The 25,909-nt window shown below is 43.0% G+C and overlaps 1 protein-coding gene across 2 annotated transcripts in view; it reads right to left on the reverse strand.

Moving 5' to 3' along the window:
- NUP93 (nucleoporin 93) overlaps positions 1-25,909 on the reverse strand; it is a 153,889-nt gene that overhangs the window by 52,498 nt on the left and 75,482 nt on the right. Inside the window, exons 1-2 of one of the 2 annotated variants that reach the window (XM_034425465.3) lie at positions 25,537-25,822; positions 3,414-3,476 (exon numbers count right to left, since the gene is read on the reverse strand). Coding sequence is in view for 1 of the 2 variants with exons in the window: in XM_034425464.3 (XP_034281355.1) it covers positions 3,414-3,476 (63 nt within the window). In the remaining variant the exon portion in view is untranslated. Of the gene's footprint in view, positions 1-3,413; positions 3,477-25,536; positions 25,823-25,909 lie in introns of those variants that run through there. The other variant, XM_034425464.3, reaches the window with a different exon arrangement.

A 25,909-nucleotide genomic window follows, 5' to 3' on the forward strand; every position in this document is an offset into this window, starting at 1 on the left:
ATAGTCTAGGGAAGAGAAGGACCAGGGGAGACAGGATAGCAGTCTTACAATATATGAGGTGATGCCACAGAGAGGAGGGGGCCAAGCTATTTTCCAAAGTACCCAAAGACCTGATAAGGATTAATGGATGGAAACCCAACAAGGAGAGATTCAACCTGGAAATAAGGAGGAACTTTCTGACAGTGAGAATAATCAGCTGATGGAACAGAAGTTGCCTTCAGAAGTTGTGGAAGCTCCATCACTGGAGACTTTCAAGAAGAGACTGGACTCGGGGGTTGGACTAGATGACCTACAAGGTCCCTTCCAACTCTGTTAATCTGTTAAATGATCAAAATTCCGACGCTTCGCAATTGATTCATGTTTATGACGGCTGCAGGATCCTGAAGTCCCGCAGTCACCTTTTGCGAAGCAAGGTCAATGGGGAAGCCAAATTCACTTAACCACCATGTCACTAAGCTAACGATTGCAGTGACTCGCTTAACAAATGTGCCAAGAAAAGTCATAAAACGGGGAGGCCAAACTCACTTAACAACCGTCGTGCTTAGCAACGGGAACTGTGGCCTCAATTGTGGTCGTAAGTCAAGGACTAGCTGCAGGTCCTCGGAAGCTAAATCCATCACTGTCATATTAAGTGTTTTAATGGGGAAGGCACAGATTTCCTGCCAGAGATAAGAGTCTTGATGTTCTCAGCATGGATCCAAGGAAACACATGTTCTCAAAGCCAGCTCCAGATGTGCCGAGGCTAAAAATCTGAGAATTGCAATTTTGACAGCTGCAGTCCTAACAAATCCTGGGGAATGCCAGCTTGGAGACGGCTGTACTTAAAAGAGGTTTGCCAACGGAACTACAGTAGAATGCTATGCAGGAATTCAGACAACCACATGACAAATTTGGAGATTTCGTTCACAGGGGCATCATCAACGAAAATAGGCATTTAAATGTCGTTTCTCTCGATTTTATTACGGCTACACTTTCACCAAGGAGAGTATCCGTTCCCTCCCACCCTTCCACATGACTGCTCTTATCATTACAAATTTAACAGTTTGAAGGGCCATTTGACTTATGGGGCACAGTGCCATCAGTTTGTTTGGAAAGCAGACAAAGTTGCTAGAGACTGCTTTGCTTGTTAAATCTTGCAACTTTCCTCCAGTAGTTGGGCAGGTCTTGTCTCGGGATTTCTGTTCATTTTACCCAGTGGTGAAATTCAAAATTTTTTACTACCAGTTCTGTGGGCGTGGCTTGGTGGGCGTGGCAGGGGAAGGATGTTGAGATCCTGGAAAGTGTGCAGAGAAGAGCAACACAAATGATAAGGAGTCTGGAGGCTAAACTGTATAATGAATGGGAACAAGGTATGTCTAGTCTAGTGAAGAGAAGGATTAGGGGCAGTGGTGGAATTCAATTTTTTTTACTACCGTTTCTGTGGGCGTGGCTTGGTGGGCGTGGCTTGGTGGGCATGGCAGGGGAAGGATACTGCAAAATCTCCATTCCCTCCCCAGTCCTAGGGGAAGGACACTGCAAAATCCCCATTCCCTCCCCACTCCTGGGGGAAGGATATTGCAAAATCTCCATTCCCTCCCCACTCCTAGGGGAAGGATACTGCAAAATTCCCATTCCCTCCCCACTCCTGGGGGAAGGATATTGCAAAATCTCCATTCCCTCCCCACTCCTGGGGGAAGGATATTGCAAAATCTCCATTCCCTCCCCACTCCTAGGGGAAAGATACTGCAAAATTCCCATTCCCTCCCCACTCCTGGGGGAAGGATATTGCAAAATCTCCATTCCCACCCCACTCCTGGGGGAAGGATACTGCAAAATCCCCATTCCCACCCTACTCTGGGACCAGCCAGAGGTGGTATTTGCCAGTTCTCTGAACTGCTCAAAATTTCCACTACCGGTTCTCCAGAACCTGTCAGAACCGGCTGGATTTCATCCCTGATTTTACCCCACAATAACTCTGTGACTAGACAGGGCAGAGAAAAAAAAATGACGAATCCAAAGCACGTAGAAAGTTTCCATGACTGCGGAGGAACTTGAATCGGAGTCTCTCAAATCCTAATTCCTACCACCTCTGCCTAACTTCCTGCTAACTGTGACTTTCTTTGCATAAACCGAGTGAAGTCTAGTGAAGAGAAGGACCAGGGGAGACGTGATAGCAGTGTTCCAATAATGGAGGGGCTGCCACAGAGAGGAAGGGGGTCAAGCTGTTTTCCAAAGCACCCGAAGGCCAGGCAAGGAATAATGGATGGAAACTGAACAAGGAGAGATTCAACCTAGAAATGAGTAGGAACTTTCTGACAGTGAGAACAATCAACCCATGGAACAGAAGTTGCCTTTGGAAGTTATGGGAGCTTCATCACTTGAGACTTTCAAGAAGAGACTGGACTGCCATCTGTCAGACATGGTGTAGAGTCTCTTACTTGGGTGGGGGGTTGGACTAGATGACCTCCAAGGTCCCTTCCAACTCTGTTAATCTGATCTGAACCTGCTTTATAGATAAAGAGGGTATTGGAAGAGTACATTTCTGATCACTATAAAACTCAAAGATAAGCTTGAAGTACTGGTATGCGGGCAAAACTTGCAGAAACGGTGAAGTAAAACAGGGCTGGAAGAAAAGTTTAGGGAAGAAAAATTAATTTAACAGAAAGGTCAGTGGATTTCCATTTTTCCCCTCCGGGAAGGAAGAAACGCTCCCTCTGCCTTAACTCCTTTCCAAAATTTTTCATTCTGGTGAAGACCTCTTACAGATCTCCAGCAGATTGGGGAGCTCAGTTGTGGCCCAAACCCTCTTAGGAGATGCTGGTCCCTCCTGTAGAGGAAGGGCAGAAAGACTTCCAGCTTGTGAGATGAAGGTTTATTAGAACCTGCAATGTGCAGGCATTCCTTGACGTATATACAACCATTCATTTAGTGACCATTCAAAGTTACAAGGCAATAGTAATAGCACTTAAGACTTATATATCACTTCACAGTGTTTTACAGCCCTCTCTAAGTGGCTTACGGAATCAGCCTCTTGCCCCCAACAATCTGGATCCTCATTTTACCCACCTCGGAAGGGATGGAGGGATGGATAGACAGATGGATGGATGGATGGGTGGGTGGGTGGATGGGTGGATGGATGGACGGACGGACGGACGGACGGACGGACAGACAGACAGACAGACAGATAAATGGATGGATGGGTGGGTGGGTGGATGGATAGATAGATAGGCAGATAAATGGATGGGTTGATGGGTAGGTGGGTGGACAAACAGATAAATAAATGGATGGATGGATGGATGGATGGATGGATGGATGGATGGATGGATGGATGGATGGATGGATGGATGGATGGACAGATGGATGGATAGGCAGATGGATGGATGGACGGATGGATGGATGGACAGACATTCTTTTACAGTACTTTCAATACTTACCCGTTTCCTGGACTCTTCAATGGCAGACAGCAAAGCATTATCCTTTTCATTTTTCAGGAATCCCTGTAAGGAAAAGTACAATTTCCATTAAAAATCAGCTTAGCTCGGAAAGGACATTTGGCACTTCCTACGGAGTTGGTGTAAGCTCTGCTTGTAAGGTCAAACAACTTTCAGCTCCCGTTTGCTTCAAAGAGAACGTTCTTGAACTTGAGGGGGGAAAAAAAGAGGAAAATGCCAATAAGCTGAATGTGGGCACTGAAGTTCATTAGTCTCCTTTCAATAAAGTACACAACTGAACGGTATGAACTCTTGGCAGTTGAGTCCTGATTTCATTTTCTCTTATTCCTGGACTTGGATTCTGCTTCCTCCCTCCAACTACTTACAAGAGCCCTGATGAAAAGCAGGAGGGCGGCCGATGAACAAAGAGAATAAGTCTGCCTAACCATGTTAAATAAATTTAAAAACTGGAAGAGAATGGTTCAGCCAAGGATGTACAAATATCTGCAAAATATCTGCAAAATATTGCAGCATTTCAGGGGTGAAATGCTCCCGGTTCGGACCGGATCGCCTGATCCGGTAGCGATGGAGGCAGGTGGTTCAGAGAACCGATAGCAAAAATCCCTGCCCCCTCCCCACATGCCCAGCTGAGCCACACAATCATCAGAGGCTTTTTTTTTTTTTACTTTTAAAAGCATTTTTTCTACAACCTCTTCGGCGGAAAAAATGCTTTTAAAAGTAAAAAAAAAAGCCTCTGATGATCGCGTGGCTCAGCTGGGATCGTCAAAGGCTTTTAAAAGACAAAACCTTTTTTTTCTTTTAAATGTCTCTGACGATCCAAGCTGAGTTGCCTGATCGTCAGAGGCATTTAAAAGATAAATAGCCACTGCTGATCAGGCAACTCAGCTGGGATCGACAGAGCCTTTTGAAAGCATTTTTTTACAACCTCTTCGCCGAAGAGGTTGTAGAAAAAATGGTTTTAAAAGTTTTTTTAAAAAATTGGCCATGCCCACCCAGTCACATTACCCACCCATCCACCAAGCCACGCGCACAGAACTGGTAGTAACAAATTTTAGATTTCTCCACTGGCAAAAACATATAACTTATAAAATATAACATATAAAAATGCACCAGAGACAAATTCCTTGTGTGTTCAATCATACTTGGCCAATAAAGTATTCTATTCTATTCTATAACTGTCAGAGAGCAAATGGATGGACTATATTGCTGAAGCTAGAAACAGTCATAACTAACATTTTACCGAGTAGAGTAGAGTCGGGTAGGGTAGGGTAGGGTAGGGTAGCGTAGGGTAGGGTAGGGTAGGGTAGGGTAGGGTAGGGTAGGGTAGGGTAGAACAGAACGGAACGGAACGGAAGAGAACAGAACAGAACAGAACAGAACAGAACAGAATAAAATGAACAGAACAGAACAGAACAGAACAGAACTCTTTATTGGCCATGTGTGATTGGACACAGAAATGAAATTTATCTCACAGTGTACATACAAACAGATTTATAACAAAATCAGTTATAAATCCTGATCAGAATTATAATTCCAAATTCCAAACGATCCTTAATTTTCTTCGCTCTGGATTGTTAATACGTCACACCTGGGGAAAGAATTTTATAAAAACTGAGCCCTCAAACCAATTCTACAGGGGCTCCTGGTTGAGCCAAAGGTTGGACTAGAAGACCTCCAGAGTCCCTTCCAATTCTGTTATTCTGTATTCTGAGACGGCTGGATGAGCTTATTGTTCCCCTTTCCCGTTTTACAAGGGACGGTATCAGCAAGCTCTGTGATTCTAAATTCTAGCGCTGATGATGTTACCTAGTTGGGTCATGAAACATCTGCAAGAAAACCAGTCCCCACCTTGGAGAATAACAAAATTGATTTAAAAAAAAAAATCTTGTTGGAAAAAAAAGCCCCGTTACCAGACTAAGGAAGAAATGCTTAAAAAGAAGAGTCAGACTGAACGCAGTTGCCGATGAGCTGGATTCAGGTGCAACAAATCCAAAATGCAAACTCATTGTGGCTGAAGGCAAAGAATTGTGAGGCTTGTTATGATCAATTCTGAGCTCCAGCTTTTTTTTTTTTCCAGTTGCTGCTGTTGTTCCATTTCCCATGTGTGAATCTCATTAAAGCAGAACAACAAAGATGCCAATAGCAATAGCCCTTAGACTTATATACCGCTACACAGCTCTTTTACAGCCCTCTCTAAGCGGTTTACAGAGTCAGCCTATCGCCCCCAACAATCTGGGTCCTCATTTTACCCACCTCGGAAGGATGGGAAGGCTGAGTCAACCTTGAGTTGGTCAAGATTGAACTGCTGACAATCGGCAGAGTCAGGAAGGAAGGGAGGGAGGGAGGGAGGGAGGGAGGGAGGGAGGAAGGAAGGAAGGAAGGAAGGAAGGAAGGAAGGAAGGAAGGAAGGAAGGAAGGAAGGAAGGAAAATAGCAATAGCACTTAGACTTATATACCGCTTCACAGCTCTTTTACAGCCCTCTCTAAGCGGTTTACAGAGTCAGCCTCTTGCCCCCAACAATCTGGGTCCTCATTTTACCCAGCTTGGAAGGATGGAAGGCTGAGTCAACCTTGAACCTGGTGAGATTCGATCTGCCAAACTGCTGGCAGCCGGCAGTCAGCAGAAGTAGCCTGCAGTACTGCACTCTGACCACTGCGCCACCGCGGCTCCAATACAGGCAGTCCTCAACATATGAACCACAACTGAGCCCAGAATCTCCACTGCTACTCAAAACACTTGTTTAAGTAGGCTTTTGTCCCATTTTACAACTTTTAAGTGTAAAAGTTGTTAAGCGAACCACTTGCAATTGTTAAGCTAGTTAACACCGTCGCTAAATAATTTGCCTTCCCTGTTGATTTGCTTGTCTTGAATGTCACAAAAGGTGATCGCGTGACCCTGGGACATTGCAACTGTCATAAATCCATGCCAGTTGCCAAGCATCCGAATTTTGATCACGTGACTATGGAGATGTGGAAAGCTGTCACGAATTACTTTTTTCAGCGTCGCTGTTACTTCGGACGGTCACTAAAGGAATGGTTGTAAGTCGAGGACTATCTGTATTCCTTCCAGAAGCAGATTTAGGAACGACGTTGACTGAAGGATTTTTATCTTAAAAGCACAAATTTCTGCTAGGAAACATGACTCTCTCTTTTTTTCTTTCTTTTTTTTTTTTTTTTTTTTGTATTCCAAACATTTTTTTATTAAGTTGTTAAGTATTATAAAATACGAAAGTAAATCAAAGAGCAATGAGGAGGGATGGGAAAGGGGAAAGAGAAGTGAGGAAAGGTAGGGAAAAGAAAAAAAAGAAGAAGCAACATTGGACTGTTGCAGTAGAATAAGGCATTAGCATCAAATCACAGCTTTTTTGTTTTTCCATAATAATATGAACAAAGGGCCAGGAAATACGACTCTTTGTGGTCACTGACAATTGTTAACTCTCTCCTGGGCCTCTGGGGCTCCCATCGAGAGGCATGCAGATGTGATAATACGCCTATCAATAGGTTTCCTTGGCACACACGGCAAGCTTCCTGCCATACCAAGTTCCATTCTTAATTATTATTATTTTTTTAATGAATGGAAATTTGTCTCAACATAACTTGCATGGCTAACAATGCGCCTCTGAGGCCCATGTCCCGCAGGAGAAGGGCGGTATCGAAATAAAATAAATAAATGTAGATGCCACGGGCATTTTTTTAATAAATCAAAAGATGGACGGCTGCAGCCCAGTCGTAGAGAGACAGAGGTGGGTTTCAGCAGGTTCTGACCAGTTCTGGAGAACTGGTAGCGGGAATTTTGACTGGTTTGGAGAACCAGTAAATACCACCTCTGACTGGCCCTGCCCCCATCTATTCTCTGCCTCCTGAGTCCCAGCTGATCGGGAGGAAATGGGGATTTTGCAGTAACCTTCCCCTGGATTGGGGAGGGAATGGAGATTTTACAGAATCCTTCCCCTGCCACACCCACCAAGCCATGCCCACAGAACTGGTAGTAAACTTGAATCCCACCACTGTCCAGAGAGGGTTGTAGCGGGATACATCCAGGGATATACATAATGGGATACACCACAAAGCAAAGCTGGCTGAGGAATTCTGGGAGTTGAAGTCCACAAGTCTTTAAAGTTGCCAAGGTTGGAGACCCCCTGGTCCACAACACTCTTTTTACCTTGGCTAGATCACAACCCCCACCCTTGGTTAGAAAACACACTGAGATTTTGAGAGCATATTAGGGACACTCAAAACTGTTCCCGTTTTGGTAGATGTTTCCAGTGGTGGGTTGCTCTCGGTTCGCACCGGTTCGCAAGAACCGGTAGTAAAAATTTGTAATAGTTCGGAGAACCGGTAATAACATTGGCTGGCCACGCCCCCGAACTGGTCCCCGGCCCACTCACTTACATTTCTGGGAAAGGTTACTGCAAAATCCCCATATCCTCCCGATCAATTGGGACTCGGGAAGCAGAGAAGAGAGAATAGCGGAAATTTTGAGTAGTTTGGAGAACCGGCAAATGCCACCTCTGGCTGGCCCCAGAGTGGGCTGGGAATAGAGATTTTGCAGTATCCTTACCCTAGGAGTGGGAAGGGAATGGGGATTTTGCAGTATCCTTTCCCTGGAGTGGGGTGGGAATGGAGATTTTGGAGAATCCTTCCCCTGCCATGCCCAAGCCACACCCACCAAGCCACACCCACAGAACCGGTAGTAAAAAAATTGGATTTCACCACTGCTTTGTATCCATTTTTGTAAATGCTTGTTACCCACCAGTCTCCTAGAGAGCAGGCAGTCATAGGGAGGGAGGGAGGGAGGGAGGGAGGGAAGAAAAGAAGGAAGGAAGGAAGGAAGGAAGGAAGGAAGGAAGGAAGGAAGGAAGGAAGGAAGGAAGGAAGGAAGGAAGGAAGGAAGGAAGGATTAACCAGCATAACCAGAGATCATGGGGGATATTGTAAAATTTAGCTGACATTGTAAGCCATTAAGCTTACAGTAAAAATATCCGAAAAGCAGAAAAGTGAATGATGCTCTTCACCTATTATAGAACCAAAAGTAACACAGCTGCAACATTCAACTTTTAAAATATTTAAAGGTTGGAGCTGGATTAGATTTTTCAAAAATTATCAGCGTCATTTTCCATCTCTGTTTAAGATACAACTTGAGGCTCCTCAACAGCTTCTTAAGGAAACTGTAATAAGGAGAGAGGCTCATCGTAATTTAATCTCCTGAAGGATGAGCAGTTTGAGGTGGAGGGTAGGGTTAAAAATGTCGTTGGTTTGGAATCATTATGCAGACACAAGAGACCCATGTCCGTTCCCCCATGAATTCCGCTGACTCTTACCTAGCGCCAATTTAGCTTGGACCGGGTCCCTGGCCCGGTCCCCACTTGCTTACCCCGCCCACCTCATCAGAGGCTTTTTTTTTTTTTTTACTTTTAAAAGCATTTTTTCTACAACATCTTCGGCCAAAAAAATGCTTTTAAAAGTAAAAAAAAAAAAGCCTCTGATGATCGCGCGGCTCAGCTGGGATCATCAGGGACTTCTGAAAGCATTTTTTCTGCTACCTCTTCAGCTGAAGAGGTTGTAGGGAAAAAAATGCCTTTAAAAGCCTCTGGCGATCCCAGCTGAGTGGCCTGATCGTCAGAGGCTTCTAAAAGCTTTTTTTTCTGCAACCTCTTAAGGTTGTAGAAAAAATGCTTTTAAAAGTTTAAAAAAAAGAGGTTGGCCACGCCCACCCAGTCACATTACCCCCCACACCAAGCCACGCCCACAAAATAAGCCACACCCACAGAACCAGTAGTAAAAAAATTTAGAACCCACCCCTGATTAACAGTCTCCAACCTTGGCTACTTGAAGACTTGTGGACTTCAACTCCCAGAATTCAACTTTGTTGACTAAGGAACTCTGGGAGTCGAAGTCCACAAGTCTTCAAGTTGCCAAGGTTGGAGACCCCTTGTCCTACATCTTCTCTGCAGCTGCAGATGGACAGTCTGTCCCGTCCCTAAGAAGCAGCAGGCAATGGAGTGAAACAAACAAAATGTTAAAAAAGTTATGGTATTGATGTAGTTACTTACCAAGCACCGTCTCAATTATATGAAAGTAACCAACACTGGAAGTTTTTAAGGAGAGATGGACAACCATTTGTCTGAAATGAAATAGGGTTTCCTGCCTGAGCAGGGGGTTGGACTAGAAGACCTCCAAGCTCCCTTCCAACTCTGTTATTCTATTCTAATAAAATATCTTTACAATTCCCAAGGCAGGTCACCGCTTTTGAGCACCCCTAATGTTCGGAAATTGAAAAGTTGAAAAATTTTGACACGCCCTAAATTCGCTTTTGGAATTTGGGGGGATTTTTGGGGGGGGGGAAATAAGGTTCCAAACCTGGCCTCAATAACCTGGGTGTCATCCAGAAGCTTAAAAATGCAAGCGTTCAAACAAACCCTACATTCCCCACTTCCTCCGAGTGCTGGTACTTTCCAAGACTCACTTCCCATTTACCTACTTTCAGTAGCATAGCTTATATATATAATTCAGGATCATGTTTCATACGTTGCTCGTGACTTGAAATCCTAACGTTATCGGACTTTCTAATCTGATTGTTATTTCAATCCAGCCACTCGGTGTTTTACAAAGCAATCGGTCACCGGAATTTGAGAGCTGCGCTTGCAAAGTTTCTGTGTTGAACGTCTTCTTCTTACGGTCCTCAGATCTCTCTTTTAACCACCCGTGGTCACACTCCCCTTTTTCATATCGCTCTTATGATTAATCCACTACCTGCTTCAAGTCTCCTCCTTCTTCCCTGCCGCTGAGTTGGAGTGAAGCTTTGCGGCCTAAAGATGCTAATTTACTGCAGCAGAGCTAAGATTTTCTTGGCAATCCTATTCATAGCCTTCAAAGTGTCAGAAAGAGGGCCAAATTACCACTCTACATGACAGGCAATTTATCCCTTACTCTGCAGTGGATAAGAGTAAAAGCAAAGGAAGGAATTCACAACTCCCAACGCTTCGGAGACGATTCAGTTTGTCACACCCGCTATTATAGGGGGTCTTCAACCTTGGGAACTTTAAGACTTGTGGACTTCAACTCCCAGAATTCCTCAGCCAGCAAAGCTTCTGCAGGGGGACCAAATGTCAGCCTCCGCCTCTATATTGCTTGCTTGCTTCGGCTGCCATTGTAACGGGGGGAGTTAATGGGAGTTGAAGTCCACAAGTCTTAAAGTTCCCAAGGTTGAAGGCCCCTGCACTATTAGAAGGTGTGTGTGTGTGTGTCAGAAAAATTCAGAACCAAAGGTTCTGGACTTTCAAAACTGGACTTTCTTTATTTTTCCTCGAAGACGTTCTTGAAGAAGCTTCTTCGATGAGAAGCGAAACGCCTTCAAGGAAGAAACAAAAGTCCAGTTGCCTTTTGAAGATGCAGCTTTGAGTCAACCAAGCTCAAAGGGCAGCAAGGACTCCTCACACCAAAGTACCAGATCTGACAAAGAACTGTTGATCCATGAGCTCCCTGGAAAGGAGATTTGAGAAAATAACATTTAAAAAAAAAATACTATAGCTTTAGAAATGATATGACAAGATTTAAGCTGGGTAATTTAGATGGGGATTGTTTTCCAAGTTGAAAATTACAGACCAATCTCTTTATGTTGCGTCACCTGCAAAGTCATGGAATCAATCATTAACCATTACCCTACACCTAGAGACAAACAACCTACTTTCTAACAAACAATTCGGTTTCAGAAAAAAAATATCCTCTAATCTACAACTACTACATTGCACAAACATATGGACTAACATCTCGATCAGGGCAAAGCAATAGACGCAGTTTACATAGACTTCTGTAAAGCTTTTGATTCAGTGGTACACGACAAATTACTTCTAAAACTAAAATCCTATGGCATTTCTGGACTCCTCCTACAAAATGTAAATGCAAACTTTCATTTCTTTTTTTTTTTTAAGTAGGCAACATGATTAGACGTTAGATAAGAAAGAAAAAAAAAGTCTAATAACAAAGAGTGACAGGATTAAAAGCTAGACTAAATGATAGAAATAAGAAAAGGGGGAATATTAGTGTATACGTTTTTATATCACAAAATGAAAGTAATAACAAGAGAACATGTGGAGTAATTGAACAACAATAGACTATAACTTAATATGAGTATGTATTATTATTAGAAATATATAAGCGGTTTGAATGTAACGATTATGATTAACTTGATTAGTTTAATTTGTATTAGAATGTATGACACCCATGTGCCGCACTGTTCACGCATTGATTTGATATTTTTATAAAAACTAAAAAAAACAAAAATGCAAACACAACAAGCCTCAATATATCCCAAAAGTGCTTTTTTTTTCAACAGGCAACTGGACTTTCTGTTTTTTTCTTTGAAGATGATTCACTTCTCATCTCCGAAGCTTCTTCAAGTCTCAAGAGCTGAAGAAGCTTCTTGGATGAGCAACGAAACGTCTTCCAAGAAAAAACCAGAAAGTCCAGTTGCCTCTTGGGAAAAAGGCACATTTGGGACAACCGTGATCTGGATGATGGAGAATCTCCATAAAACCTCAGTATGGTTTGCTGAGAGCTCGTAAATTCCAAAAAGCAGAATCAACAAAAATAACAAAAATGATCTCGCGAACACTTTTCGTCCTTCTCATCCATCGGATGGAAGAATAGCGGTAATCCTCGATTTACAACCATTTGTTTAGTGACCGTCTGAAGTCACAACAGAGCTGAAAAAAAGTGACTTATGACTGTTTTTCACTCTTACAATCGTCGCGGCCTCCCATGGTCAAGTGATCAAAATCCACGCGCTGAGCAACGGGTTCGTATTGTGATGACTGTTGCGGTATCATGGAGTCACATGATCACTTTTTTTTGGGGGGGACTTTCTGATGAGCAAAGTCAACGGAGGAAGCCAGCTTCGCTTAACAACCGCATTACTAACTGAACAACTGTAGTGCCTTGCTTAAAAAGCGGTGGTAAGAAAGGTCGTAAAATGGGGCAAAATTCACTTAACAAATTTTTCACTTAGCAACAGAAATTTTGGGCTCAATTGCGGTCACTTTTTTCAGTGCCGTTGTAACTTCGAACAGTCACTGTTGTAAGTTGAGGACTACCTGTCCATAGCACCACACATGATTGAACTACATTTTTAAAAAAATAAAAAATAAAAATAAATGAATATATAAAGAACCGTTTCTCCTTTTTTGGAAGGGGGGGGGCGGGGTGAAGATGCCAGCAGAGTCAAAGTTAGGCATTTTCTGAATTAATAAATATTTGCCGTCACTTTGATAGGATGACACAGAGCAAATGAACGTGAGTGTCTCTTTACAAAAATAAAAATAAAGAAACAACAACAGGTGTCTATCCAGAGAGCAAAGCCTTTAAAATCTCCCAGTCGACACCGCTCAGTCACACTGGTTCACCAGAGTGCAATTTTCCCATTATAGCAAGATTTATGGCCTTTTTAAGAGCAATTGCTGCAATTATCTTTCAATCCGCACCACGGATAGATGATTTCTTCAAACAAACACTTCTCTCTTTGTTTTCATTTGCTGGGGATGCATTTCCTCTTTAGCCATAGGCAACAGGCCACTCTCAACAGTATTTAGAAAAAGGCAAAGCCATCCAGAATAACTGGGTTTAAATTTTAGATTCACAGGGTGGGGACGATCCGTCTCTGCATTGTTTTGATGGGGCTTTTAAGTCTTCAGCATTCTTCTTTATGCGCGTATCTGAATGCTAATTCAACCATAGGTAGCAAGCTAGTGTAGTAAGAGGTGCTTCCCCTGATTATATATATATATATATTAATATATATATTAATATATATATATTTATATATATATTAATTTGATTTATATGCCGCCCTTCTCCGGAGACTCAGGGCGGCTTACAATGCGTTAAGCAATAGCCTTCATTCTTTTGTATGTTTTTTTATACAAAGTCAGCTTATTGCCCCCACAAACTGGGTCCTCAATTTACCTACCTTAGAAAGGATGGAAGGCTGAGTCAACCTTGAGCCTTGGAGAGATTCGAACCAGCAGAAATTGCAGGCAGCTGTGTTAATTACAGGGTGCACTAAACCCCTGTACTATCAAGGCTCTTTTCATCTAATTATATCTGTACTCTGTAAAATGCATGCAAATAAAATGAGCCGTATGAGGTATGCGGTTCCTTATGTGTTGGTCTGCTTGGCTCCCAAATCTTTAGGAAATCGAACAAAATTAAAAAGGAAGCCCAGAGCTACCGAGACATTGAAGCGTTTTGCTGGACGGGCATCCTGAAAAGGTCATTCTCGAAAAGGTCAGCAGGGTCTGATGAGAGGGGAAGAATCTGAAGCGTCCTTGGAAAAGAAACGCCCCGATTTTGACGTGACGGTATTTCTCTTTCGGGTTTATTAAAATGCAGATGAGTTGCTTGCCTTCCCAATGACATCTGAAAAGGTTCTGAAGAGGCTATAGACTATCACCCGGGAAATAAATGGACCCTCAGTTAGAATTAGACAGTAAATATGCTTTTTATGCCCAATTTTTTAAAGGGAAAAAAAATGTGTGTCAGTTACTAGTTGTCTATTGCTATGCATTGTCGAGTCACATCTGTAGAATAAGTCAAATAATTCCTACGAAAATCTTTTAAAGCAAGGTTTTACAACTGCGAAGAGAAATGTGAAGTCCAGATTTGATTAGGATCCTTTTCTATCTATCTATCTATCTATCTATCTATCTATCCATCCATCCATCCATCCATCCATCCATCCATCCATCCATCCATCCATCCATATCTATCTATCTATCTATCTATCTATCTATCTATCTATCTATCTATCTATCTATCTACATACATACATACCTACCTACCTACCTAACTATCCTGTTTCCCCCAAAATAAGACATCCCCTGATAATAAGCCCAATCGAGCTGTTGAGCGCATGGCAATAAGGCCAAGCACTTATTTCAGGGTTCAAAAAAATATAAGACAGAGTCTTATTTTCGGGGAAACACGGTACCTACCTACCTATCATCTATCATCCATTTATCTATCTGTCTATCTGTCTGTCTATCTGTCAGTCTATCTATATCTATACCTATATCTATACCTATATCTATATCTATACATCTATCTATCATCTATCTATCTATCTATCTATCTATCTATCTATCTATCTATCTATCTATCTATCTATCTATCATCTTAAATATAGATCTATCACCATTATCATCTATCCTCCATCTCTTTAACGCTCTCTCTTCTTCCTTCTATCACCTATCTATCATCACTATCATCCATTCATCCATCCATCCATCCATCCATCCATCTACCGACCTAATTCATATGCCACTCATTTTGCCAACAGGTGGTCAGCTTACAAGGTAAAAACACCAATGCAAGACATTAAAATATTAAAACGATGGATGGTAACGTTAAAATTAACAAAGATGGGTAAGGTAGCAAGCAAAATACAAATGAGGTGGAGGTGGAATTTTCTTTCGGTTTACAACCACCTCCAGTATGGAATGGCTCCATCGGGACCCCCAGGTCAATCGGCAGAGTCAGGTTTGAAGACTCTCCTGGAAAGGGTCGTTTTCTTTAGCATCGCAAGATTCTCGAGTTAAAAAATAACCAACAACTCGCTTCCGCCTGTTATGGCGCGGAAAACCAAGCTGAGAAAACTGGCATTTTTAGGAATGTCAGTTGCACCACTGGAAATGCAGGCTGTGCCTGTGAGAAAAAAATCTAGGTCAGTGTTTCTCAACCTTGGAAGCTTGAAGATGGGTGGACTTCAACTCCCAGAATCCCCCAGCCAGCGCTGCTGGCTGGGGGATTCTGGGAGTTGAAGTCCACCCATCTTCAAGCTACCAAGGTTGAGAAACACTGATCTAGGTCAATCCAAAAAGGAGAGCTTGTTTGCATCTTGGGGGGCATCCAGATGTTAAGCACCTACAGGGTGTTACAATAAGTTTGGTGCTGGCTACTTGTTACACCTGCAGGATAACAACTGGGTTACAAACTTTGCCTGCATCTCCTACTTCTTCTAGCACTCGGACCGCCTGAGCCACGAGACGGGCAGAAGCTGTGTAGGAGACTATTTTAAAGGGAAGGGAAGGACATAGTGGAGCAAGAGTGGACAGGATCCCAGCGTGCAGAGCCAACCCACTGTTTGACATAGCAATAGCACTTAGACTTATATACCGCTTTATAGTGCTTTGCAGCCCTCTCTAAGCAGTTTAGAGAGTCAGCCTCTTGCCCACATCAAGCTGGGTCCTCATTTTACCCACCTCGGAAGGACGGAAGGCTGAGTCAACCTTGAGCCTGGTGGGATTTGAACTGTCAAATTGCAGGCAGCCGGCAGGCAGCAGAAGTAGCCCGCAGTACTGCATTCTAGCCTCTGCGCCACCACAGCTCCTTCCTTCCTTCCTTCCTTCCTTCCTTCCTTCCTTCCTTCCTTCCTTCCTTCCTTCCTTCCTTCCTAATAGCACTTAGACTTATATACATCTTCACAGTTCTTTTACAGACCTCTCTAAGCAGTTTACAGAGTCAGCATATTGCCCCTATCAATCTGGATCCTCATTTTACCCACCTCGGAAGGACGGAAGGCTGAGTCGACCATGAGCCTGGTGGGATTTGAACTGCTAAATTGCAGTCAGCCGGTAGTCAGCAGACGTGGCCTGCAGTACTGCACTCTAACCACTGCGTCACCGAGGCTCACAGCAGCATTTTCCAAAGCAGGGCAGTATAGCAGTGGGCGAAACAAAAGAAAAATTATGCTCGCTGGTTTTTGCAAGGGATCTCTACAACTGCAATGCGAGGAGGGTATCAAAAATATATATATATCTGTGATACACGCAAGACATAAGGCTATAACTAAACTGCTGAGGGTGAAGCCAACGGACAGGTGTAATCGTGGATTGACGTTGCTCTAAAGCAGAGGTGTCAAACTCAGAGTCCGGGGGCTGGATCCCGTCCTGCGGGGGTGTTTAGATCTGGCTCGCGGGACCACCCTGGAAACAGAGAAGGACCGGTCCACAGTGCCTCTGCCAGGGAAAACAGAGCTTGGGAAGGCCGTGGGCGGCCCTCCCCAGCTCCATTTTTGCTGGCAGAGGGTTGCAGGAGGCCGTCGCAGCTGAAAATGGGAGCTTGGGAGCCCGTTTTCTCTGGCAGAGCGCTCAGGCGGCTAAATGGCTGCTGGCTAAGTTTGGTCAGAATAGGGAAATATGACTTGCCTTGAAGCAGGGAAGGAGAGAAGGAAGAGAACGAGGGTGGAAGGGGGAAATAAAGGCGAAAAATATGAAAAATATGATATGAGCCGCAGTGGCGCAGTGGTTAGAGTGCAGTACTGCAGGCGCCTCCTGCTGACTGCCGGCTGCCTGCAATTTGGCAGTTCGAATCTCACCAGGCTCAAGGTGGACTCGGCCTTCCATCCTTCCGAGGTGGGTAAAAAGAGGACCCAGATTGTTGGGGGCAAGAGGCTAACACTGTACACCACTTAGGGAGGGCTGTAAAAAGCACTATGAAGCGGTATACAAATCTAAGTGCTACTGCTATTGCTATCCCAAGGATTCTCATCACATCAAGCCAGGCTTTGAGGCTACCCCTTATCAACTTACAGTGGTTCCGTACTGGTAGTCCTTGAGTTACAACCATTCGTTTATGACCGTTCAAAGTTCCAACAGGACTGAAAAAAGGGACGGATGACGTTTTCCCCATTTATGACCGTTACAGCATCTCCATGGTTATATGGTCATAATCCAGGTGCTCGGTAACTGGCGTGATTTAGGAGAGTTGCACTGCCCCAGGGTCATGTGATTACCATCTGTGTAACTTTTCCATCTGGCTTCTGACAAGCAAAGCCAGAATAACAGAGCAGAATATCAGAGTTGGAAGGGACCTTGGAGGTCTTCTAGTCCAACCCCCTGCTCAGGCAGGAAACCCTAGACCGTTTCAGACACATAGTCGTCCAAGTCAATGGAGATTCGTGTCGCTCGCTGAACAACTGTAGTGATTCGCTTCAACTGTGGCAAAAAGGTCGTAAAATGGGACACAACTCCCTTAACCAATGCCTCGCTCAGCAACAGAAATTTTGGGCTCCATTGTGGTCGTAAGCCAAGGACTATGGTGCATGTTGCGCTGCATGGTTGCAAGCTCGCGAAGGAAGCCATCAAGGTTGCATATGAAGCTGCAGCCTTCTCCAGGCAACCCAGAGAAAAGGATGTGTGTGGCTTGCTCTCTTCAGTCGTGTAATGTGCTCCACCGATTATATATGGCTTCTGCTGTTTGAAGCCAGATGATGTGGAAGAGACAGGCGGACATAAAATTGTCGGTTTCAAACAAGGCTGGAGAGGGAGGAGATGTTGGGGTTGACCTTAAACAGGACGAGAAACGCAAAATGTGAGAATGGTGAGCAAGTCACTCTGGGTTTACGTACTCCGAAAAACCGCTTGACTACGGAGGGGCAGGAGCCGCGAGGAAGAATCGTGCGCCCTCCATCCACGTGGCTTCTAGCAGACCTGAGGTGCTTCTCTTTGTTGTCCCTCGTTGTGACTTTGCGCTTGCAGCATTTACAAAGGACCCAACCGTTCCTAAACCCCTGATAAACGGATTACGTCTGCGCTACTTGCTGCAACGGGCTCTAACCCTAAACACGAAAGCATCCATTAAGGAAGAAAAAGAGGAGAAGATGGCGCCACTTTTTCAGGAAGTGCGAGCAAGAAACCCTGCAGCTAAGGCAATGCACAAGGAATGACTCCCTGGTTGGGTTGGTGGATGGGTGGGTGGGTGATGGGTAGGGATCTCCCACTGCCTCGCCCACCTCATTCCCAGATGCTCAGCCACACCCTTACCTCGGAATGGTCAGACCGTAGGAAGACATACTGTCAGGCCCAGAAGCCATCTTGTTCGTTGGATCTTCAGGCCTGCCACATTTACTACTGGGAGAAACTGGGAGGGGGGATTGTATGAGCTTGGGTGATATATAGTCATAACAACATTCCTTTCTCAGAGAGTCAAGGTCACCTTGCCCTGCACCTGGACAGCAGGAACTGGGAAGCATCTCCAGTTGGGATGGTGCGTTGATTGGACCTTGTGATGGACATGTGGGCGTTGGGACAGGGACTTGAACTTTTCTTTGGGTGGGGAAAACCACCCAAAGATTTGAGATTCGGGTTTTCCCAGATGTGCCAATATGACATCTCTAATAAAATGGAACTTTGAGGAAACTCAAGCTTTGGAGTTTTCTTTCGTTAGGGGTGTTACCTGACACATATATGCCAAGGGACGTTGGACCACTACGATGGCTCTCTTAAATATACAGTTAGACTTCGACTGACAACCACAATTGGGAACAGAATTTTCATTGTTAAGCAAAGCGGGTTGTTAATTGAGCCGCGACCAATTTTACTATCTTTTTGGCCACGGTTGCAAAGCAAATCACTGCAGTTAAGTGAATCGGGGTGGTCATTAAGCAAATCCAATTCTCCCACCCCCACCCCCACCCCGGTTGACTTGGCTTGTTGCAAACTGAAATGGTGATTGTATGACCCTGGGATGCTGCAACCACTGTACCTACATGCCACTTGCCCAAGCACCCAACTTTCGATCGTGTGATCGTGAGGATGCTGCAATAGTCATAAGTGCGAGGACAGCAACAGCACTTAAGACTTATATTCCACTTCACAGTGCTTTGCAGACCTCTCTAATAGGTTTACAGAGTCAGCCTATTGGCCCTCAACAATCTGGGTCCTCATTTTACCGACCTCGGAAGGATGGAAGGCTGAGCCAACCTCTTGAGCCGGTTAGGGTCGAACTGCTGGCAGTCTGCAGAATTAGTCTGCAATACTGAGTTCTAATCGCTGCTTCACCACGGCTCTTGATTGTAAGAGTAGGATGGTTGTAAGTCACTATTTTCTATGACATTGTATCTTCAAAGAGTCACTAAATGAATGGCTGCAACCTATTAAGACTCCTCAACTTAATCCTGCTACTGTAGAAGCCAGTGATGTCAAACCCATGACACGCACATCAAAAGTGACACATCGCGAAAGTTTGGGTAGCACGCCAGCATTTACTACCACCCAACAATGACTGTACTCAAAACCGCACCCCATTCTCGTGCGCAATTTTTGGAGGCCGTGTGTAAAAGAAGTGTGCTCTCACACAGCCTTCCAGACCTTTCGAAAAATTAAGTTATTTCACTCACGTTTCATTTTTTGTAATTATTTCACATTTCGTCGTATTATAGGTGGCACCACGCAGCATTGTGTGCCGTATTTTTTTTTCCAAATAAACAAATGAATATGTTTTGAAAAAAATCATTTTTCTTTTGTTTGGGGGTGGGGGTGCATGAGACGCCAGCGGGATTGAGTTGGGCGTTTTCCGAAATTTTTGACAAAGCTGAGCGCAAAAAGGTTCGCCTTCGGTGATATGGAATAAGCTCTGAATTCAAAGCAGTCCGTTTCAGCCAAAAAGGGCTCGGACCGTTCAGAATAAGGGAACCGGCCACTCTGAATTGGTTGGGCACACGAAATCACCATTTCACGGGACACGAAAGGTGCAGGAAAGGTGTAGCAAAAGGAGGAAGGGGGGCGCTAAATGGTGAGCACTGTTGCTGGACCACATTCTTCGATGGCGCCTGAAGCCATTTTGTTTCCTTTATTTTATTCACTGATTTTTATCTCAGCTGCCTAAGGGGCTTTTTTGGAGGGTGGGACCGGGAAGGAAGGAAGGTAGGATCAGAACGCTTAAAACAGATTTGTTTTATTGGCTAATTAAACTCCCTTCTCTCACTTAGGCAAAATTGATAACATTATTCAGTCTCTGATCATCTCCGTCTCCTCCTTCTCCTCCTCCTCTTGTAATTTTGTTCAGGCAGCATTCCCACCGATTTTGATAAATAAAACCAATAAATCAATGTTCACGGTGCGTGAGGGGGGCATACAAACGCCTGCTAAGGATTTGTTTAGAATCCTTTTGTTTTACTTTACTCCAGGTGTTTGGTTTTGCATTGATACTCTGCTAAAAAGAATAAGAAGGCTATTTATTTGTTTGTGAATTCGGGTGGCAGACATTACCGCTCTCGTCTCCATTTTCTCCCACAAAAAATACCCTCGTGAGGAAGAAAGAAGCTCTGGGCTGAGACATTATAATTCTAAACGAAAGGAATGGGATTCCAAAGAAGGAGCTGTGTAAACATTTTAAAAGACAAAACATAAATATATTTAACCAATGTTCCCAATTTCTACTTTTCTCAGCGCTTGAGGGCTACAGTAATCACTTTAAAACTTCATTTATGTTTGCTGCTTGGAATTTAGGGAAAAAAAGGAAAGATAAAGGATTTATCTACTACAGAATAACAAAATAACAGAGTTGGAAGGGATCTTGGAGGCTTTCTAGTCCAACCCCCTGCTTAAGCAGGAGACCCTACACCATTTCAGACAAATGGATGTCCGTCTCTTTTTAAAAGCCTCCAGGGATGGAGAATTCACAATTGGGCTAGAAAGCTAAAGGTTTTCTTACATTTTAATTCATGGTCCAGACCTGAATTTGGGATTAATATGAAGCTAAATTCGGGGTAAATCCATATAAGATAATATTATCAGAACAAAGTAAGTTATTAACCAAAGTTCCATTGTTGCTTTCCAGCTGGTTCAAAAATTTCTGGACCATTCTGAAATTTCTCAGAAATAAACTGCTCTGAGCTGAGATATTAAATGTTTTTAGTATTAGCTTCGTCGGGTGAGGATAAACGCAGAAATCTGAGTTTTAAAGGTTGTGAAATGTCTCAGAACTCTGTAACCCACGCTCTGTATAGAGAAAAATGCAAAGAGATAGCGAACAATGCTTCATATCTTCTGGATTAGCCATCCTGGCATTCATATTATACTTTCACCCAAATACGTGTTTTATGAATGGATGGCCACAAAATATAATCCTTGGGCAAATGCCCAGGCGTAATTAGCACTTCCTCGGATTTTTCCAGCCAAACCATAATAATGATAGAAGCGATAACCGTTTGATTTATAAGGCTGCTAATCAAAATTAATTCAAGGAAATCCGACCAGTTTCAATCGCCTTGATCCATGCGCCTTCTCAGGACTGAGAAATGCCAGAAGTAGACTCCTAATTTCAAGGTGCCCCCAGAATCATTCCTCACCAACAAGATTTCTAAAAGTTTTTTTTTGTTTGTTTGTTTCTTATTTTATTTATTTATTTATTTATTTTTTAAAGGAATTCTTTCTTGAATCTGGAGCCAACGTGATCCGGACTAGCGAGAGCATCTTTCTCTAAATGAACAGGGGGAACGCCCTAAATCAGCTCAAGTCGTTGTGATGCCATTTTATGGCGTTGTGCTGCCATTTTAGTGGTACAGTTACCCGGGTGCCTTTCAGGGGGGTTGGGAGGGGGAGGGCGGGGAAGGGGAGAGAGAAAAAAAATAATAAATAAAAATCATCTCCTTTTGCAAGCTTCTCCGGTTTATTTCGTTCCTGCCGGTTACGTTGAGTTTCTGCACTTAAGTTTGTAGGGCACAAAGTCAACGGCTGATGTGGAAGGACCCCGCCTTCATTCTCCGCAGTCAAGATAGTTTAGAGGCATGTGGAAATACCCTTTTTACACAGGTATGTAGAAAGTGGAAGGACCACTCTCCACCCCAGTGCCCCACCCTATACCACCATAAAAGCAGGTCGTATTTCTTGGAAAGGAAGAAAAAAAAGGAAATATTGACTTGATTTCTCTCCTTCTTTGCTTCCCCTCCGGAAGAAACAGTTATCAAATTTTACTGGGGCCCTTTGTCTCTTTGTCTCACAGCATAGATGCCAACAAGTTAGCTATTTCGGGAAAATCTTGGGTGCTCTTCGGCGGATGCCAACGGATCAAAGCGTGACTTTGCCATTCCCTTGCGGTAGATTTGTCCAGAGAGGTAGCACACCCTTACTATTTCATTTTATTTATTAGGAAGCCCACCCACCCATCCACCCACCCAAGCAATTAACGCTGCAGCAGACCCTCCACTCAATTTCTGAGATTTAAAAGGCAATCGCTCCCTCTTCGTTCTCTGCCATGTCACTCCCACTTTTGTTTTTGTTTTGTTTTTAAGATCGAGTTCTTTGGGGGGGGGGTTCTCTCTGTAAGGAAGGCTTTGCACCTTTTTATTTAAAAAAAAAAGCACAGATCACTTCTACAGGCTGATTTTTATAGCACACGCGTGTTCTTGCACGTGGGCAGGGTTCAGAACTTGGCATAACCCCCATCCTCTTAAACATATCACGCATCGGTGCTCCATACTCATTTTTTTCCCCCTTGTCCATCCTACCCACTCGTTCAGCAAGAGACGCTTGGGTTCCCTTAAGCTTCAAGGCTTATGGCTGTTTTAAATATGATGCTTCGTTTTCCCTCGGAGTCCGGGTAACCTGTTTTGCCATTGAAGCATTTGAGATTTTTGTGAAACGGAAGACTGGCATGGTGTGTGCCCCCCCCCCCATCACCAGCACCGTGCGCATCTCAAGTGCTCAGCATCTGCACACTGGACTGGGCAACGCCTGCTTCCGTGAAACCTCCTTCGACAGCAGCTAGCATCGAAATAGGATAACTAAGTTAAATAAAAATGGCAAAATCCAGGACCCAGAGAAGACTCACTGCAGCACTTTTAACAATCCTCATTTTTGGGAAGTGTTCTTTTGGGAAAAGGAAGGGACCGGAGGGGATTCTTGCAATCCTCAAACTTTCGAGATTTATTTTAATAGGCTGCTATGGTCGATGCAAATAAAGGCATAACAAAGAGGCAGCCAGAACAAAAGCATTAATTACACTGGTTAAGCTTGTAGGAAAGGTGTATAGAAAAATAAGGTATATATATGGGGTTCTTTTAAGCCATCTGAAGCGATGCAGTGAAGCCCTCTCTGAAAAGTCTGAATTCAAACCATTATAGATTATTGCAAGAATATTGCTGAAAATTAATAGTTCGTCTGTTAGACTGACTTGAGTAGCTTGTAAAATAAATATTGCTTCCATTAAACAGGGAAAATACTCTTGGTTAAAAAAAAAAAGTTTTTAAAAGATGGTGGTCAGTTTAGATTTTGTTTTAAACCCAAACCAATAATACTAATTCTAAAACTAGAAGATATACTTTCACTGATGTTTCTTAAACACGTTGGTTTTTTTTTCTCCTCCAAAAACGTAAATTGCTACAGGTATAGAGAAATGTAATATACTCTAGCACTCTTTAAAATGCTCTACAAGGTTTAAATTACCAGTATTTCCCACATATTAACAATTCCTGTTTTAAAAAGATTTATACCAGCAAACCAAGATATAGAAAATGATATACATCTATTAAATACTCAAAGCTTTAAGGAAAGAAATGCAATTTCTATAATGAAATAGCAGATTTAAAGTTTTTCCACTTAAGATCAATATGGAAAAAGCTTATCAAAGACAAAAGGTTTCCATTTTTCTCCCTTAAGTGTATGCATCTCCACACCCCTCTATGTATGTGCTTCTTAAACAAACCAAAGGGGGAAAAAAATTCCTTCCTCCATAATGTGCAAAAGATACATCACAAAGAAATATGAGCTGAAATAGGCGAAGTACACACAAAATGACACTTGTGACCTTCAGTTAAGACTGTACAATAAGAAAGCTACTAGAAGTGATTCCAAAAGAGAATAGGTGATTTTTTTTTCCCCCCATCAAATATTTTGTTTCTGAAGCTTGAACGGTTTCCCACCCTTCGTCAAACAAAGGAAAATAATTTGGAAAAAAAAAAAAACAGCGTAAAAACTGCAGGAATCATCGAGACGTCTCCCACGGAAGGGACCGTGGCAATGAGTCCTTCCATCTTTACATGTGCATTTCATTGTCTTTTCTCTTTGGTGAAACCGTGGAACTAACAGCTCTTTGGAAATGCCCTTTTCAACCAGGCTAAACACACCTACACAACTGTTGGATCGCACAGCACCTGTTTGTCAAACCAGCTGCCACACACACACACACACACACACACACACACACACTGTGTGTGTGTGTATATGTGTGTGTTTGTGTGTGTGTGTGTGTGTGTGTATTTTCAGAACAAGGAAAGATGCTGTGGAAGGTGATAAAACAAATATTCAAATCTGCACCTTTCCTGTCTCTGGAGCATCATCTCCAAAGTGAAGTGAGAGTACTAAATCTGGTGGGGGGGGGGTTTCTCTCTCTCTTACCAAGAGTGGTCTAAAATGGAAACACTTCCTTCGATCCGGTTTATTCATCAGGATAAAATATGTTAAAGAGGAAAGAAAATTTCCTAGGTTCACTTAATCAAACAGCAGTCATAACCAGTCACAGCACTTATAATATATTTCTTGGGTCATTTTAAATGGCTGGGAAATTTACAGCTTAAAGGACTGATTTATCCCTTACATCCAATACCGTTAAAGATCACTAAGCATCACATCCATTTGTTTCGATAGTTTTCACTTAATAGAAGATAAGAAAAAAAAGAGAATGGACTCTTCTTGGAAACCCAAGAACAATTCCAGAAGATCAGGTATGAACTTCGTATTTTAAAATGAAAGACCCTTATCACATTTCCAAGAAAACCTTTGAAAATATAAAGCAAGATTATCTAAAAATAAGGCACGATACATATTTGACTACAACTCACGTTGTAAACCCATTTTACACACACAGAACATACACAAATATCTTTTTCTATACCTTTTAGCCAATGATAGGGGTATCTTTAATAAAGCCAGCAAGTTATCACCTAGAAACTTGATACTTCTGACGGCTACTAGATTTTAAAAAGCAAGTCCAGTGGGGGTCTTTTTAAAAGCAGACAACAGATGCCCCACCCTGCAGCTATTAAAAAGGAAAATAAAAAATAACAAATGCAAAAAAAACAAAAAAACATTCACGATCGTTTAAATACATCCTTGGCAATCCTCCTATATCAATTTCCCATTTCTTTCTAAGCATTCTAAAGTGGTTTCTTTGTAAACGCGAATAAGGAAGATGCTGAACTGTTAAGATTGAGTCTTTTTAAATATATATGTATATATATAAATATAAATATATATATATACATACATATACATACATTAGAGAAATAATTTCCTAGTCTGAGGATTATTAGAGAATTGAAACAATAACCAACCTTTTAAGGGTCAGCCGCAGCTGCGATATTTTAAATGCCTGCTATTTGATTCTTTAGGCAGCTCGAATCCTCCGCTACGAATGCTCAGTTTTTCTTCTTAAGGGAGGGAGGAAAAAAGCCCCTGCAAGCTCTGATATAGCTGAGACAGCAAAGAGGGCAGCAAAACAATAAGAAGGCAGCTGTTCTCACAGATGAACACCACTGGCCGGCAAGCATCTATGGCATTTGCTCGGGGGCGTTCTACACCAAGGACAGGACTGGTGTGAAACCAGTTATGGAATAGAGCGTCTATAGGTTAGAGAAGGATATTTTATTGTCAGCGGAATGTACCATGTAAGATTTAAGAGTGGGGAGGGGGGGGAAGGAAGGCAAG

The sequence above is a fragment of the Pantherophis guttatus genome, chromosome 11 (genome assembly GCF_059756535.1).
Source record: "Pantherophis guttatus breed Tessera chromosome 11, ASM5975653v1, whole genome shotgun sequence".
In the NCBI taxonomy this organism is placed as follows: domain Eukaryota; kingdom Metazoa; phylum Chordata; class Lepidosauria; order Squamata; family Colubridae; genus Pantherophis; species Pantherophis guttatus.